This window comes from Podarcis vaucheri, assembly GCF_965113315.1.
Source record: "Podarcis vaucheri genome assembly, chromosome: 3".
NCBI classification, from domain to species: domain Eukaryota; kingdom Metazoa; phylum Chordata; class Lepidosauria; order Squamata; family Lacertidae; genus Podarcis; species Podarcis vaucheri.
In genome coordinates, this window is record NC_138761.1 from 65083525 (window position 1) to 65102533 (window position 19009).

The 19009-nt window shown below is 44.3% G+C and overlaps 1 protein-coding gene across 1 annotated transcript; it reads right to left on the reverse strand.

The window, feature by feature from the left end:
- Positions 1-4355: 4355 nt before the first annotated feature.
- Positions 4356-9085, reverse strand: TCF21 (transcription factor 21). Its single transcript, XM_082216004.1, has 2 exons — positions 7989-9085; positions 4356-4883 (listed from the first exon to the last, which is right to left on the reverse strand). The coding sequence occupies exons 1-2, from the start codon at positions 8496-8498 to the stop codon at positions 4794-4796; spliced, it is 600 nt and encodes a 199-aa protein (XP_082072130.1). The 5' UTR covers positions 8499-9085; the 3' UTR covers positions 4356-4793.
- Between the last annotated feature and the right edge of the window lie 9924 nt (positions 9086-19009).

Consider the following 19009-nt stretch of genomic DNA (forward strand, 5'->3'; position numbering starts at 1 on the left):
GATGTGGACAGAGCCACCCTCCTCACAGCGACACTGCTTGCCTGGATGGATAACGGCAAGGTCAGGGCAGTGGTGGGGGGGAATGATGGGACAGCGGATTGGCCGATGGTGGTCCTTTCAGTGCAGCCGCACAGCCACAGCCTTACCTGCTCCAGCCCCATTCAGGTAAGCAGCAGTGAAGCAGGGCAGTTTCACGATTCTGCTCCACTACATACATTGCTACTATATAACAACAACAACAACAACAACAACAACAACAACAACAACAACAATTTATTATTTATACCCCACCCATCTGGCTGAGTTTCCCTAGACACTCTGGGCGGCTTCCAATCAAGTGTTAAAAACAATACAGCATTAAATATTAAAAACTTCCCTAAACAGGGCTGCCTTCAGATGTCTTTTAAAGAGAAGATAGCTGCTTATTTCCTTCACATCTGAAGGGAGGGCGTTCCACAGGGCAGGCGCCACTACCGAGAAGGCCCTCTGTCTGGTTCCCTGTAACCTCGCAATGAGGGGACCACCAGAAGGCCCTAGGTGCTGGATCTCAGTGTCCGGGCTGAACGATGGGAGTGGAGATGCTCCTTCAGGTATACAGGACTGAGGCCGTTTAGGGCTTTAAAGGTCAGCACTGACAGCATCATTACATGCCACTTTCCAGTGCATTTTCTTGCACTTTTCTGATCACATTTTTTTAAAGTGTGTTTGTTGCATGGGAGCACCAAATCCCCTTCAACTGTGCAACCTCAGTTTGCTTGTGTATGATCATATCTCTCATGGATCTAGATATGGATCAACAGTGTCAGTTGGGAAGCAACTACTGCATGACTGTTATTTTGACCTATGTCCACTGGTTGGAGCTGATGGCAGCTGTAGTCAAAAGCAGCCAGTGGGCAACAGCTCTTAATGGTACATCTCTCCATGCTACCAAATCTCCTTTTGTTTACTTGCATACTTTCTACTGGGCATTTGTACACTTCCAAATCATGCTTTCCCCCTGTGATAATCTTATGACGTATTTCCCTTTCTTCCCTAAAGGAGAAGGGCAATAAAATATCTAGGCTATTGAATTGAACAGAACAGAAATATATAGAAATATATATATATATATTGAAAGAGCAAGTGAAGCGGAAATTTAAAGCCCCTCTGCTGGGAAAAACAGTATAAATAACCGAAGACATCTTGTAAACAGTGCGGTCATAACCTTGAAACATTAAACAGCTCTCTGGGATCTGGCGCATCAGCTGCCTCTGGACTGAGCTTGTTCAGGGGAAAGAGACCAGCACTTTCTGTTTATCTCTCGGCTTAATCTCCCACCGAGTAACAAATCAATTCAATTCAATAGAAAGAAAGTTGTTTAAGTTAAGAAGCCAGAAGGCACCATACAGCTGGGCCAAGCAGAGGTATACCCCTCCCCCAAATGCAAATCACTCTACTCCATCAGTACTCCTTAATTCTCCTTAGGTGAAGCCCCTGGCTCCACCACCTCGAAATGTGATCATGTCTCTCCAGGGGCTTCCCAGTGGTATCTTTGAATCAGGCTTTTACCACTCATGGGCAATGTTTCCTTCAAGCCATATCGCAAAGGGATTAGCACCAAACCTGTTTAGATAGTCAAGGCTCATATGAAGTAAAACAAAGATGAGAATTCATTTGAGAATATACCACAGCAGGGGCACCCAAACTGTGGTTTGTGCATTTCCAGCAGTCCACCGGCAAGATTAATATGGTCCGTGGAGTGTCCATATTAAATATTTTGTATTGGTTTTTAATCGTATTTTTACTGCGTCTTTTCTTCTGTTGTATTTTAATGTATTACAATTTGAATTCCATAGAATTTGGGTTGTAATAAAATGAAATGAAATATAAAAAAAGAAAGTAAAAATATAATTGAAAAGCATACGGCAACCAGCACCACTCATTGCAACTGCTAAAACAAACAGAAGAAAAAGCATTAAGGAAAAGCATGAGGACTCCCAGCAATTTCCAAGTGGCTTAGTGGCAAAGGATTTTGGGAACCACTGTACTACAGAATGCTATGTGTTCACTTGAGAGCAATTACATTTTTTCTCCAATGGATTAGGAATGGAGGATGTCAAGTTACACCAAGTTGAAAGAGATCTGAGCCAGCAAGCCTCTTAAGAAATTAAGCATCACTAATATTTTATACTGAGATTATCACTGACTCATCAAGGTACATCTGTGCATATAACAAGGCTTCAGTGATTCAATCATCAAGCACTGAACAACATTGTTTAAGTACCTTCTGCAATGCATAGAAGGCACAGATTTGGTATGTGTTTTGGGGGGGACAGCCTGATTCTGACAACACTTTTGCCCCCAAGCTGTGATGCAATGTCTCCTAGTTAATTCTGGTCATCCGTCTGGCAGACAACAAAATGAGACACACCTCTGATAGAAACCAAGCATATGGGACGCTCTGTACCAACTTCAGTAAGCCTAGGATTGGAATAAGGAGGATGAAGAGTGGCAACCAGTCAGGATTGTGTTAGTGCTTGCTAGGAAATATAAGTGTTAATGTAGATGCACGACCCATTCAATTTGATCCACATCAGGTGGATAACAGAGAAAGCATCCCAGCAAGTTTTCATCAGATTTATTAAAATTCCATCTCTTTCCTGAGCTTTAAAGAACATCTCACCCAGGTAGGTCTTACAACACTTCCTCAAGGCGCTAAAGCTTGAACTTGGAGGATTCAAGGTTTGGGAGTGGGGAGATTAAGGGTTTTGTGGGTTTTGTTGTGGTTTTTTTGCATTTTTATCCCACCTTTTTCTCTTGAGTTGGAGTACACGGATCTCCCTCATTTAGTCCTTACAACAACCTTGTGAAGTAAGTTAGGCTGAGAAGCAGAAACTGGCTTTATTGACTGCATCCCCCGGAGTCTCACTGTGCCCCCATTGTTTCTGGATGGTTGGGGGATCCTTCATAAAATATTTAGGGGTAAAGGTAAAGGTAAAGGGACCCCTGACCATTAGGTCCAGTCATCTCACTTTATTGGCCAAGGGAGCCGGCGTACAGCTTTCGGGTCATGTGGCCAGCATGACTAAGCCGCTTCTGGAGAACCAGAGCAGCGCACGGAAATGCCATTTACCTATTTATCTACTTGCACTTTGACTTGCTTTCGGACTTCTAGGTTGGCAGGAGCAGGGACTGAGCAACAGGAGCTCACCCCATTGCGGGGATTCGAACCGCCGACCTTCTGACCGGCAAGTCCTAGGCTCTGTGGTTTAACCCACAGCGCCACCCGCGTCAGCTTAATTTGATACCCCCTATAATTTGGTTTCCCAAAAAGTAACCTATTCTACATAAAGGAAGGTCCACAGCTGAACGAGGATGTTAAAATGTAAACTCATAACTTTTCTCCACGTTGCACCCAGATCCTAAACATGTTATGTGTATGTGCCATTGAAAGTGGAGTACATTTTCAAATAAAATGGCTTAAGAGCAATCCCACTGAAAGCAGACAAAGCCAGCAACCTAATTCTAGACACACATTGGGCATCAAATCCCTTTGAAACCACAGAACATATTTCCCAATAGGAAACAACTTTTTTAATCCTGCAAGCACCTTGCTTCCAGACAACTCCACTGAAAGCAGTTCTCTTCCACTTTCAGTCTTTGCTTTGGCAACATTCAAAAGGGACACACTCTATACTAAAAGACATACCGTATTTTGCATCTTTAGTAAAAGTGCTCCCTATAGTGTCTTCAGAACACGCACAATTTAAAACTGTGTTTCCCACATCCATTTCCATATTAGCCATGTTTGCAAATGATAAATCCTAGTCTTAGGCTATAATCTTATATATATTTACCCATTGAATTTACTTACTTATGCACAGGAGTCTATTAAAGTTGTTAATAGTGAAAATGTTTCAGAATCTAGTTCCTCCACCTTGATCAGTTACTGGATTGAGCTAACCTCACAAAACATCTGATTCCACAACTAATGTCACAATGTCTTCACTTCCCAATCAAAACTCTCATTACATTTTGGAGGTGCGTGTGTGCTTTCTACAAGTTTGGCAGCCCCTGTGCTCTGTTTTTCTAGCCCCCTAAACCACCCACCCCGCAAGGACACAGTCTAGCTCTTCTTAATTATAAAAATAAACATTTTGCAATCTAGGGTCAAACAATTTTGCTTTGTGATGCATCACGCCATTTAAAGGTTTGCAGATGAACTGATAATATGGTCCTGTTCAGCAATTTCTTTTTTTAAAAATACTGTATCTTTTAAAAGAAACCCAAGCCACTATATGTGCTATTTTCCCTTCCAGCTAAGGACCAGTGGTTTTTTTCTTTTTTAATTGAAACAAAATATAGCAAAGCCTGTCTGAAGAAAATATATCCATAGAATATCTTTAATGTGAATTCTTTGAGAGAGATGTGACTATCGAAATAATTGATTCTAGGAATCGCAGTCTTTCACAAGAAAGGGGGGGGGGCACACAAAAACAGACAGTGGAGGAGGAATCCAGAAAACTGCCCTTGAACCAGCAAGGCGTTGTTGCAGGATAGTCAAATATATACAAGTTAATAAAGTTAAATACGTGCACTGTGGGATTTTTCCCCTTCTCCTTTGGCATGGCGTATTTGGTCTCCTCTTCAGATTTAGTGTGTGTTTTTATTCCTCACGGGGAAGCGATCTGGTCGGCTCCTTCCTTTCTCGCCACCAACAGTCCTGCACACGAGTAAGCCCACATACTTGCATGCACAGGCAGAAACCGCTGCATGCAAACCAGGTTGCTGTTCCCAGGCTTGGACATCTTGGGTCAGGATGCCGTGGGGCCACACAACCGAGTGGTGCTCCCTGTTTCTTTCAGCTCGTTCTCCGGTTTGCCAGCAACCATAAAGGGCCATGTCTGGAGCCATAAGGGGGGGGGGGGAGAGAGAGGAACAGAAAAACCAGAATAAGAGGGAAAGGAGAGATGAGAGAGAGAGAGAGAGAGAGAGAGAGAGAGAGAGAGAGAGAGAGAGAGAGATCAGTGTGCTTTAAATGGTGTAGCACTTGGACGGCGATAAAGCAAAGCCAACTGTCAGAATTTCATAGACTACCCAGGTGTTCTTTCTAAACAATGAGAAGAAGTGGTTAGACTAGACAGTTTCAGCTACTGAGCGTAACCAGGTCTTTAAGATGGCTCCGCCGTATTGTCTGGAATCACAGCGCAAACACAAAACACTTGGTCCATAAAAGCATCTCTCTCTCTCTTTGCGCGCGCGGGTGCGCGCTCTCCCCCTGTCTCCATAGTTCTCTGTAATCCTCTGGGTGACGGGTCACGCTTTATTTATCCTCGATAGCAAAATGTGCCACGTTCGATTAGAGATGATAATGTTTCCCTAAAGCATATTAACTGACACGGCTCACACAGGCAGATTGCGGTAGACAGATTTAAAACCTGTCCATTCTCTACTGGGTAACGTCAAGGCACGGCTGCTGCTTTGTTTTGAAAATGATAACAGCGCTATCTGGTTCTAAAAGCGTTTCAGAATTGGCGATTTCGTTTCTCTTCCACGATATACTTGGCTTTTGGTTTCCAAAAAGTTCCTTTGAGGTGAAAAGCCCTTCAGTTGAACGCAGTGGGTGTGTAAATTTTAAAACCGCAAAAGCCCATTATATCCGCTGCATTTTTTTCCAAACATAAAGCGTTACAATTACTTGAGGTTGCTTTTTATTTTTTTTAAATGTGCAAATACTTATAATTTAAAAATCTGCCCAGCTTTTTATGCTTGTTACAGCAATCGCTGCACTACCATCTTATGGTTTAGAATAATATTAAACAATAATACAATAACAATGACCAAATTAACATAGTCGGGACATATTATACAACAAAAATCTTATCTTCAATCAGAACGTATTTTAGAAACATTTTTTGTGCTTCGTTGCTTACTGATTAATGGGGCATCTTTTTGCTAAAATAATTATACTCATATAAGTATGGACACCAATAGTATGTTAATTTTTGTCAATAACGAATACATTTTAATTCAAAAAAATTCTGTTAATATTAACATATTTAATTGCTGTTGCTGTTTTTGTAATCGTTTTTGCTTATATAAAAAATGACTACTTTTTAAATTTTCCAGAACAACAATTTTTATGGAAAATAGAGAAAGGAATGCATTTTTTTCCATGGTTCTCATTCATTTAATATAAAAAGTCTCTGACGTTTAAAACCTGCGGGATAGAGTTTGTTCCAATGAGCTGTAAGGATTTGCTTTTGTGTTTTAAAAATATAAACCATTTTAGTCGCTGCAGCAAGGTATTGAGTTTGCTACCCTGTCCCTGCCTACCCTGTCCCTGGACTAAGCCCCATGGAACTATATGGGATTTACATTTAAGTAACCACTAGACAGGTATTGGATTGCGCTGTAAGAGATGATAAATATTTCCATTCCTGGGGCTGGCTGCCCACCCACCCGTGGAACGGGGTTTTAAATATATTTTTATGCCTTTTGGTTGTCCCATTTAGAATCTCCCCCTGTCCTCTTAGTTATCTGGAGGTGAGATGCAGACGCTTCCCAAACATTCAAAGCCACCCTAATCCTACTCGCCCTCCCCTTACTGGACCCAGTGGTCAGAAATGTGAAGGTGTGTCATCGCCCGCGACCCCCGGACAACTGGAACTGACCGAGACTCCTGACGACAGCACATGAAAATAATGGGGCAGCTGCACGCTGACCTTTAAAATTCGTTTGTTGTTGTTTCATCTTGAACTTCCAATAATAAAAGTTACGACGTAGGGTTGGAAATAGACACGGGAGGTCGCGCATTCCGACGTTCGACGCCCTTCAGTGAATTAATCGGGCGTCTCTCGCAGTTCAGTTAGTGTCCTCGGCGAGAGAAGCGCATCTCGCCGTTTGAATAAAACGAAGCGGGTGGCCCAAGTGCCTAACCTAATTCTGTGGCGCCCACCCAAGCCCCCAACTTCATTCCTGAGCGAGAGGGAGGCGAGAAAGGACTGGCTGTGAAAGAGCCTCGCTGTGTCTGAAGCAGGCTGCCACCCGGGGTCTAGTCACCAAAGGCGACTGGAGAGGACTTAATGCGAAGTAGCATCCCTCTCCCCTCCCTGCAGTTACCCCGGGGTGATCCAGCTCGGCTGGAATGACGAGGAAGGGAGGAAATTCCCAGCCCAACCGTTCCAGGCCGTATTCGAGGAATTTCTTAAGCAGCAACACCAAGGGGGGTTGGGGTTCCTTGTTTTTTTAGTTACGTATTTTGTGTTCTCTTTTTGTATTTTTCCTGTTGTGAACAGGAAATTCTGGGATTTTCAGATGAAGGGCGGTATACAAATTTAATGAATGACAACAGCAACAAAAACTTAGGTACAGAGAACTGAGCTCAGGGAATGACAGCTCCTCCCAATAAACAAAGCAGCAGAGCAGCCAAGCGAGCTTTGCTAGGCGGGGTGTCACTCTCAGAACCCCTCGAGAGCAAGCGCGTCGAGGGATCTTTGGGGCGCCCCACAGCTCCTGCCCGGTTTGTGCCAAGTGGGGCGGGGGCTGCTCTCCCGTTTCCTCCCACGGAATCGGGGTCGCCTTTAGGTCAAACACGTCCGTGGTGGTGTGTGCTTTGAAAAAAGAGGTGCCGTCGGGGCAACACTGGGGGGGGGGGCAGAAGACCAGAGCTTCCACTCAGCGGAATAACCGGGGCTGATGGACCTCGTTTCCAAGCAAGGACGATAACGTAGCGTTGTTACTTAAAAAGCGACAGACGGGGAGGGCCGGGGAGGGTAAAGTTTCTGCGTCTAGAAAGAAACCTCAGCTACCCCGCGCTGCCTGTAAGCCTGCAGCAACCGACGTGACCCCCCTCCCTCCCTCCCAAGCGGAGGGGGTGGGAAAGGGGAGGAGGGCAGAGCTGGAGATATGGGCTGCTTTGCACGAAGGGGCCTGTCAGGACTCGGAGCTGGTCTCGGGCGCTGCCTCCCTGCCCGCCCGCCCGCCTGCCTCCCTTCCAGTCCGCTTACCAGGTTGACGGGGTGGATGTAGCCGTTCTCGTACTTGTCGCTGGCCAGGATCTGCCGGAGGTGCGCGATGTAGCTGGAGGCCAGGCGCAGCGTGTCCAGCTTGGAGAGCTTGGTGTCGGGCGGCACCCAGGGCAAGGTGGTCTTGAGGCGGGAGAAGGCTTTGCTCAGCACCCGCATGCGGGCGCGCTCGCGGGCGTTGGCCGCGTTCCGCTGGACCTGCTTGCCCTCGGGGCCCAGCACGCCCACGCCGCCCAGCGGGCTCTTCTTGCCCGGCGCCTTCTTCCGCTTGCCCGACGAGGGGGCGCCGCCTCGGCCCTTGGCAGGGGAGACCCGGTCGCCGCCGCCTCCCCCGGAGCCCTCGTCGTTGCTCTCGTGGCAGCGGTGGGGAGCCGGAGGCGCCGGCAGCGGCCGCGGCGTCGGGGAGCAGCTGCCCATCTTCAGGCTGCCGTCGCATTCCAGCATCTCCCCCTCGGGAAGGTCTTCTGCATCGCTCAGGGAGCCCGTGGACATGGTGGGGGCCGGCAGATGCCACCTGGGAGGAGTGGGCAGCCGCAGGCGGGTGAGCCCGCCGCGCCTCGGATCCCCTCCTGGACCTCCCTCCCTCGCCCGCCTTCGGACGGTGAGAGGGAAGGCTGCGAGGAGTTCGACGAGGCGGACGCCGGAGTCATTTATCCTGGGGGGATGGATGGGGAGCCGGCCGGCCCAGGGGAGGGGCTTCCCCGGGGCTGGCCACGGCCCCTGCCTGCTCACGCCAGTCTCTCCCCACCCTCGTTCCTGGGTGAAGCAAGAGGGACTCCCGAAGCAGATCAGGGACAGCAGAACTTCTTAGCAGGGCTGCCACCTTCTTCACTTCCCTTGGATTTTGTCTCTCTCTCCTTTGCCACCCAGTCTAGCTCCTTGGATGTCTCCCTAGAGGTGAGCCTTTCGAAGAACAGGCCTTGTTGCTTTCAGAACTGAATGGAGGTCTCCTATTTCAAATATCACGACTCTCCTTTTGCCAAATGGATCCAATGCCAAGCTTTCTCTCTCTCTTTCTACCAGCACACTGAGAGAAACTGTGATATTTTGCTCTTGAGCATTCAAGCAGTCTGTCATTTTCTGTCATTACAGCGACCCCTGGACCCATGGAGCAAGGAGGCTTGTGAGGGAAGCAGAGAGAGGAACTTGTCTCAGTGGAGCTGAAACGGATGATGTGGACCTTGCACATCATTTGCCCTGCTGATTATACCAGCTTCTTCTTCTTCCAGGCGTTCAGGCCAAAGATAGGCACAGCAGCACAACCCATTAAAGCACCAGCCACTTGTCCTAAAGATGGTGTAGACTTAAATTCATGTCTGCCCTAGTTTCTGTTGGGCTACAACCTGTATTGGGCAATAATAATAATAATAATAATAATAATAATAATAATATACTCAGAAGTGCAGGGGTTAGGGTTAGGGTGTCCTCCAGAGGTTGGTGAACTACAGTTCCCATCAGCTCCAGCCAGCATGGCCAAGGATAGAGAATGATGGAAGTTGTAGTCCTCGCAATAGTGAATGATGCTGAAATGTTACAGTGGTATTCTAGCGTTTTCAGGGTTTATTGTTATTTTTCAGCTGACCCTGCCTACTCTCACCTCTGTCCGTGAAGTCAGTTCTAAAGTTAGTACACCTTACAAAAGGGTGCAACTCATTTACTTCTGAATAGTTCCATCATGGGAACTGTTTCCGTGTGTTGAATATCATGGCTATTGTCTGAAGGAAAATTGTGGCTTCAGTCTGAGACTCCATACCTGGGATTTTGGGTCAACACGCAGAGGGCCAGTCTTGTGTGTCTGGTTATTGGAGGGTGCCACTTTTTTTGTTCACAAGTAAATTTGCAGGGAAGAGGAGTTTGAAACCCAGAAGCTGGCTAGAGTTGTGATTAAGACCTACAGTTTGGAGCCAAGGGATCTGGATATTGTTCAGCTCCGCTATGGACTTCCTGTACGACCTTTGGCAAGTCAGTTTAACCTCTCAGGGTTTGAGTTTCCCCATCTGTGAAATGGGAATGATAGATACTAGAGTTTCACTTATTCACAGCTGTGGTGTGAGATGTAATTCATCAATGTTTTGCTGGAAATCTAGAGCTCTTCCCCTGTGTACTGCTGACGTAAATGTAGAATGAAGTGTTTTAAAAATATTTTCTTTGATGCTACATTTTTTAAACACACAAAGAAACCTTCCCTCTCCTATCCTAAAATAAAAGGTAAAATAAAAGCCTAAACAGATGATTACCTACGGTACATTTAAAAGATTGCATAACCAGTTGCCTTTAAACCAAAATGTCATGTCAAGTAACGACTTCCTTCTTCCAATATCTATATACTGGATTTATGGTTATATTTATCTGGCTCTTTTATATGCATGGAAAAGATGTGTATAAGATCCACTTCCTGGGGGATGGCATTTAATAAACAAATAGGGCTCAATCCAGTTCACTGTGAGTGCAGCATGCACTCACACACAAAGGGATCCTCACAGCACAGGAATGTGGAATCTGTGGCCTTGCAGATGTTGCTGGGTTACAGCTCCCATCATTCCTGACCACTGACCATACTGGCTGGGGCTGATGGGACAGAAGTATAATGTCCTGATCAAGGGAGGTAATAGTTCCACTCTATTCTGCCTTGGTCAGACCACACCTGGTGTTGTGTCTCCAGTTCTGGGCAACACAATTTAAGAAGGATGTTGACAAGCTGGAATGTGTGCAGAGAAGATGATCAAGGGTCTGGAAACCAAGCTTAATGAGGAATGGTTGAGGGGGTTTGGTATGTCTAACCTGATAAAGAGGAGACTGAGAGGAGATATGAGAGACATCTTCAAATGTGGTGGTAACATAAGATGGAACAAGCTTGTTTTCTCCTGCTCCAGAGGTTAGGATCTGAACCAATGGCATCAAGTTACAAAGGGAGATTCCGGCTTAACATCAGGAAGAACTTTCTGATTGTGAGAACTGTCTGACAGTGGATCAGACTCTCTTGGGAGGCTGTGAACTCTCCTTCACTGGAAGTTTTTAAGCTGAGGTTGGTTGGCCATCTGTCATGTATGATCTAGTTGAGGAGGCTGGATCTGCTGCCCCTGTGCATCCTGCTGCCTGAGGCAGCCACCTCACCCTGCCACCCCTACCTTAGCACATCATCTTAGTCCTGTCTATTCCCTTCTCATGACACCAGTGATAAAAGGCCATTGTGCAGAACAGGAGGCCACATTTTTAGGTTTATTTTGGCAGGGTACACCTAAAAGAATCTTGTGTACCAGCCACATCCCCCTTTCTATTTTGGCCTGCATCTGTGTCCTGTATCTGCAGAAGCTGAAGTTCTTGGATGCTATTTGGCCCTCAGCTTATGCTCTTCTGGTCACAAGATTGGATCCAGGGACTGAACCTTATCACATGCTGTATTTGAATCTTGCCAACTGTAAGATGTGGAACTGGATTCAGAGAATTAACCCCCCCCCCAAGAAAGACGTGATAATGATTAAGTGATAATAGGGGGACCCAGTTCCATGGAGAGCTCAGCATTTAAAAATCTGCTAAAGGTTGTTGCATGATATTGATCCTCCTTCTTAATAATGAGCAACAAAACTATCTTACCTCTTTATCTGCATGTGCGTCATTCAGCCATGGAAAACACCAAAGAGCAAAGAGTGAAATTGAACCTCTTGCCATTTCCATGCAAGCTAACATGCTCCATGCACTGGCTAACACCCTCCACGCTCCCCTTAGGCTCCAACCCTAGGCAGGCTTACTTGAGAGTAAGTCCCATTAAACTTAATGAGTCTTTCTTCTGAGTCAACACGTCTACAAGTGTTAGCTTCATGTGATGCAGTCTGTTTGTGTTTTCACTGTACTTTTAACTAAACAGACTGTCAGCATTTCGGGCTTAATTAATTATTAGGAATTGTTACTTTAGACCATCCCTTCTTCCAGCCACCCCCCCCTTTAAATTACTAATCATCAGGTCTGAGATTTATGGTCTTTCTTATTTTACGTGCCTGATTGTTGTTTGTGCAGGTGGACCTCTAAATGGCCATTTTCCTCAGCCAAGATTTATGATCCAAGTGATTGATACCAGAAACTTGTACGAGGAACCTCCCTCAGTTTGAGGATGACCAAAATATCAGGTAGACAGTCGCTCATGTCATTGAACATGAGCAGGCTGAAGTGATGGCACACAAAATGAAAGTTTCTTGCCCAGAACTCTAGTGGACAGTGCAGGGTTAAGAGACAATGGAGTTCCTGGATACTTTCATGCATGGCTGTTGAAGCTGAGATAAAGGCTTGCAAGAGTCTGGATTCGAAGTAAAAGTTAACAACAGAGGTTTCTACCACTGGGGGCCCATGCCCTAAATCCTTTTAAGTATCAGTAGCATGTAATGGAGGAGGATGTAGCATTGAAAATTCAAGAGCAGGAAATATGGAATGTCTTGAGCTGTATCAAAACATGAATTTAGCATTATTTCACAACAACCCAGATTCATTACTGGTCAATATTCTGAAAGAGTCTGCCTGGACAAATTGCTAATATTCTGTTTATGCATCTTGAATGACATTTTAAAATAAAATAATAATACAGTGTTTTTAACTCTATGGTTGCTAGGGTGTGTGTGTGTGTGTGGTTAAAGAAGGTACAGATGTACATAGGCTTTAAAATGTCCAGTTCAATGTGCACATGACTTGAATCCAAATGTGGTAAAAGTGCCACTGATATAAGCTAATGTTTTAAAATTGCAGTGAGAATGCCAGCATTTTGCCAAGCAGCCATGGATTCAGTGAGTTGGCAGGTCCAGTTCAGAACTGCATTTATTAGTGATTCCATAGCCTGACCTTTGCACACTACTGCAATCTTGCTAATGTCACATCTGAAATTGATTACAATATTACATACCATATAATACACCTGGTTTTACAGTTGGGCCACAACTAGGTTTCTCCACAACAAAGAATATGGCCTTATATCATGTGAAAGAATAGCCACACTGAGCTGTAGGCAATCTTAAAAATGCATGGTACAGATAAAAGGTTTGACATGCTTTCCACACAGAGTCACAGTGATGTAATCAGAGCACAGCAGAGGCTGCGAGTTTCTTAAGCGTAATGCTGAATCTGGCCTTAGTGACGAGAAATGCATCAGTATTGCTTCGTCGGTAGAGCATGAGACTCTTAATCTCAGGGTCATGGGTTTGAACCCCATGTTGGGCAAAAGATGCCTGCCTTGCAGGGGGTTAATTGGCCCTTGTGGTCCCTTCCAACTCCACAATTCTATGAAATATTTATAAAATGTTTTACCACACTAAATGTTGCAATTCCTTCTTCCAAATATTCAGAAAAGCCTTAGAGTGTGTTTGGGGCAGGGGGGCGACTCCAGTGTTTCACGACGACTTATAACCCAAAGATTAAAAATGTTTTGATTCCGAATCTCTCTTTACTTGCTGTTTCTACGTTGGCTAATCCTTTACATTTTTGTGGTTTACGAGCATGATGAAACCCGTTGATAAGAAATCATTCGTTGGGTTTCCTTCCCAGCAATTAGACTTGGATATAGTTCTGAAAGATGATTCCAGCTTCTTAGAGACATAGAACTACAAATTTCAAACCCTGGTTCTCTCACCAGCTAAGGTAGAGTGCCTCCCCTTAAATCAGTTGAGGACTACTACTTGGGGCCTGGCTGGACTGCTACCAAGCACATTCGCAGGAGGCGCATAAGAACACAAGAGACCTGCTGGTTCAGCGCAAAGGCCTAAAATCTAGCATCCTGTTTCCCACACTGACCAGACAGATGCTTCTGGAAACTCACAAGCAGGGTCTGAAGACAATAGCTCTTCCCAGCTGTTGCTCCCCAGTAACTGCTGTTCACACATGAAGCAGCCACCTTGCTGAAGCTAAGCAGAACTGGGCCTGGTCAGTATCCAGATGGGAGATTGCCTGGGAACCCTATGGATACTGCCTTGAATCCCAAGATAGGGGAAAATGCAAGAGATAGAAATGTACAAAATGAACACATAACATGGCGGTTCCTTCCCTGCAAGTATCCTTATCAGCCACTGATGATACACCTAGCCTCCATGAATACGTTAATCCCCTTTTAAAACTATCTAAACTAGTAGCCATCAACACATCTTGTAGTTAGGAATCCCAGACATTAAGTATGTGTGTTGTGGGAAGAAATGCTGCTTTTGGTCCATTCTGAATCTACTCCCAAACAATTTACTGGGTGAACCTGCTACATTCTAGTATTACGTAGAGGCGAGAGGATTTTACTTGTTCCATTATTTTTCAGTAGATCTACTTGGTCTTGTCTTCTGCTGCTTATGTATGAACTTGCTACGACCTGAGTTAATGAGAAATTAAATTTTATTCTTGATGAGGCTTGGGGGCCAGCACAGAATAGTAACTAACTCTTCCAGCCACGCCACACCTCTGAGTCAGCTCTCTGGGAGCTGGCCTCCTGGGTCATAACTCTTCCTTATAAAGAGGCCACAAGCCAGGTATTTAGCTGATAATGCATGCATTGCACACACTGCTTCAAGTCATGAATTCTTGCTAGGCAAATCCAGTCTGGAATCAGAACACATGCAGTTTCTTGCAGGATTCATTTTCTTTGGCATATTTGCACACACACTGCCCTCAAACGTTGCCAATGTTCATAAAACACAGCAACCTCCCCCCCCCCCCCATATCAATGTGATTGTGTGAAGAACTTTCTGACAGTAAGACCTGTTTGACAGTGGAACGGACTCCCTCAGAAGTCATTGGAGGCTTTTAAGGAGGCATAGCCATCTGTCATGGAGGCTTTAGTTGAGATTCCTGCATTGCAAGGGGGTTGGACTCAGTGACCCTGAGGGTCCTGTCCAACTTCCCTTCCAACTCTACAATTCTATGCTCCTAATATATATTTTTGCACACTGTTTTTACTGGAATCTAGTAAAATAAGAATACAAGTGCAGTCTACCTAGTGCAGTGTTAGGATTTCACAATGGCCTACATCACAAGATGCCCGTTGGTCTCCCATAAGCAGGATATGTGTTCAGTTGCCTTCTCCTGCTTACAATCTCCAGTGACCGGTATTCAGAGGCATACTGGAGACAATATAGCTATCATAACTAGTAACTATTTATAGCCTTTTTTTGTAGGATTGTATCAATTCACACAACTATACATCAGCAAAGCACTAGATGCAAAGAAGCCGGAGGCAGCGGTATGTGTGATCACATGATATTGTGTATGTGGTGGTTTTTATATTTGGAATATTTAGCAATATATACATGTATAATGTTTATGATATGGGTATGCAAATAGAAATGAGCTAAAGGAAATGGTAGCAAGCTGTGTGCACAGAGATTTCTGCACACTATTCAGATTCATAATTCAGGTGATGGATTCTTAATGGATTGGGATTATGTTGGAAACAAGACAGAAGACCCTTCTGATATGCAGATGAAAACAAGTGAATCAGGGTACATCCCTCTACCTAAATTATTGCCTAGGTAAATTTGGAGGTCCAAAAACTGGGCAAACAACTGGATCAGGAGATTTTCAGAAGCATCCCTATGTGGATTTCCATAGGCTATCTAAACTTGCAAAAGTACTTCATTCTATGCCTGAATCATAAGCCAGCATCATTCTGGCAACTTTCAAAATGCCAAAGCAATATAAATACCCTCAGGACGAAAAAAAACCACCATTGTTAGTTAGAACCAGGTTAGTTAGAATACTAAGGAAGATTTAAGCTAAAAAGGCTTTAACTGAGGCAATGCAAAAAGAAAAGAAAAAAGCCAGGGCTGGTAACATTATAGCAGAAAATATCAAATGACCTTAGTAAAGTACTCAGAAGTCCCTTGGCTCCCCAGGAAGGAAAATAAAGCACTATTTAAAAGTTTCCTGTAATCCTTCCGCTTGTGGATGACACTGGAGTCTCAAAGGAGATCTGTCATAGGTTAGACTAACCGTTAGAGTGTTTTCTTACACCTTGGTTATAGCTGGACCTCCCCTACAAAATGACTAATTCTGGTACTTTCTCCTGCATTTTAACAACTAATGCAATTCTACAGTACAATTCAGAGTTTGTGTACATGTTTCATTTTTAGTGGTAACTTATATGCTTATGTTTAAGTCTCCTCTACACAATGGCTGCTCAACATGCTTCTTTAAAGTGAAGGTAAAGGAAAGTCAGTCAGTCTCCAGCATAGTGCATTGGTAAAAACTGCAAGCTAAGATTAATTTAACCTTGAGAGAGTGATACTGAGATTGGTGATGGTACCTTGAGAGGTGGCTGAACCTTTGCCAGAAAGATGGGCAAAGTCATGCCAAAGTAATCTTTCAGTCCACCAATTTTATTCAAAATGTTTATTTAAAATGGTGGCTGGCATCCAAATGTCGACAAAAACTGCTTCCCCTCTCATGCTGAGTTTTGCAACAATATCTCGAGAGGTGTCTGAATTCACAGAGAATAGATGGGCAGACAGATCTACAAACCACTCTCCAAAATACATTGTTGTGAGTTTGCGAGGAGGCAGGCTATATACCTGAATCCCTTCTAATTCCTGGATCCAACAAGTGCTGGGATAACCAGACAAGTTTCTTGGTAATGGCCCCAAACTATGGGTGGTTAAGGGAACAAAGAAAGTGGCTTTGTGCCAGAAGAAAAATGAGTGCCCCCTCTTCCCTCAACTGTCTGTTAGTTAGAAAGACAAAGATCAGAGCTGAGCTAGAAGCAGGAGGCTGCAGGCTGGGCAGCAAGGAAACAGAGCCAGGCCTGATCTCTCGTGGAATCCCAGTCTGTGGCCTTGAGAGAAGCAATACCCTCTTGGGCTGTTAATGCTGTAAACCTCGCCATCGTAGGCTCAGGTTGTATATATGGGTAAATAAACCACATCTCATAAAAACCCCCACAATCTCTGCTGTCCCTCATCCTGAGGAAACCAAACCCTGGATAAGTACTTGAAACCCCTGGAATATCACATCACTTGAAGACTGGGGTGGTGTGCAACACTTTATTCATCGTAATTTGCTTGTGCAAAATTTATGTGGAAGTTATGTGATGTCCAATTTTTGTTGAGCATTAGTTCTAATTTCTTTAGCGAGGAGATTTCATTCGGAGTGATAAACATTTATTCTGATTAGCTTGCATGGTAGTCATGGGCATAACCACGATTTTTGTTGGGGGCGGGGATTGACTTTGTTAGAGGGGGAGGACTTTTGTTTGGGGGGGAATAACCGACATGATTAGTCAGTTAATCAAGTATTTCTATTGTTTTAGTTGATCTGGCTGTTCCCCTGCCCCCTGCTCCCCTTGGCTATGCCCATGATGGTGGTTATATGTCTTCCTGTTCATCAGTCATTTATTCCACATCTTTCAGTGCATTTCCCTGATCACTTTACTAGCTGCAAATAGTCATTTACCATTACCCTCCCCAAAGCTTTACTCCACTGTGCAAACCTAAATTTCCTGGATGTGATTGTACCCTCCCACAAAATAGTGACAGTCTGGAGGTGATTCTGTTACATGGAGTTTTGAAGGGGGTTTCTTCTGTTTCCTAACTTCCCAGAAACTTTACTCCCTTCATTCGAGAAATCAGAAAAAGTCACAAGAAAAGAAAAGAAAAGAAAAAAGAAAAGAAAAGATGATTCTCCTGAGAAAGAAGTAAAAGTTTGAGCCTGGTGACTGTCTGGTTCTTTCAGTGGCACAGACAGAGGTTTCAACAGTTTGGATCTGATTAGAGCCTTTATAACATTAGCTTTTGCTGTAAATTCTCTGCAAGTAAACATTTCAGAAAGGGAGTGTATTAGAACTTATGGCAATAAGTTTTTATTTCATGACCTGGGAATTCTTAGTTCATTGTGCTTAAAGGAAACAATTCAAAAGTCCATCGGGGAATTTTTTAAATATTTTATAACTGTGGCATTCCCCACCCACATTTTACAACAGTAAGCATTCTTTAAAAAGAGGTTTTATCCAGAAGCTGAAACTTTCTAAGCTGTCCTCCTGGTGTTCTTGTGGAACCAGCTATTGATAGAATGCTGTAGATATTATTTTCTGAGTAAACTTGATGGAGGTAAGTAGGATGGCACACCACGCCTGGCCAGTGCTCCCCCCCCCGGGGGTACTCAAGAGTACGTAGTACTGGCACCTCTTTTTTGTTGTTAAAAAGTGTGGCACTTACTGTAAGAACTTCATGGTGAGTACCAACACCTATTTTTCTGGGGGGGGGGGGGAGCACTGCGCCTGCTTACTATGCACCTTTTGTAAACTTTTGAAAGAGCCTCTGTTATCATACATGGGGGTATCAATGGGTACAATCCCACTCTCTCTACTCACAGATATTCAGGCTGCTCCAACATCACGTCTGCATACATTCTTAAGGAATGCAATTTTTAAAATCTGTAGCCTTCACATGTCCTGTTACAATACTCAGCTTCTGTCATTGTTAAACGTGTTTTTACTCTGTGGTATCTACAAGTTTCCTCGCTGATTAATATAGTTTTAGTTCTATTTTACACGCGCTTAATGCTGGTTTCATATTTGTTGTTGACTCTTCATTGCTGAGCATGTTTTAATGGATCTCTCCCTGCCCCCATGTCTTGGTAGGATGTCCAGAGAGCAGTCGCTACCAAGCATCTAGTAAATAAAGGCAACAAATAGATAAATGCTTGCTTTGCATGCCGTGCCTCTTCCATGTTAAAAAATCTACTGAGGATGCTCTGACCAAGGGTCACCACCAAATCATGGATTTGGCTGTTATGGCCACCAGCTATTGATAGACCTGTCCTTTATGAACCAAGCAGCTTTTAAGCAGAGGCTGGATGGACACCTGGAACAGATGCTCTCACAGTAGATTTCATGCATTGGCAGAAGGCTAGACTAGATTATCCTTGAAGTGCCTTTCAAGTCTTTGATTTTAACTGCTTGCACAGGGTGCTAGATTTGTGCATGTGTCATGTTTACAACAGGGTAGGCGGTGACTGGATGCAAGATCCTGCTTATTTACATGAATAAATATCCC

Coding starts and splice junctions, on each gene's coding strand:
- TCF21 (XM_082216004.1), bottom strand. CDS start 8,498: ATGTCCACGGGCTCCCTGAGCGATGCAGAAGACCTTCCCGAGGGGGAG. Junction 4,884..7,988: donor ACATCCACCCCGTCAACCTG/GTAAGCGGACTG, acceptor TTATGGCTCCAG/ACATGGCCCTTTATGGTTGC.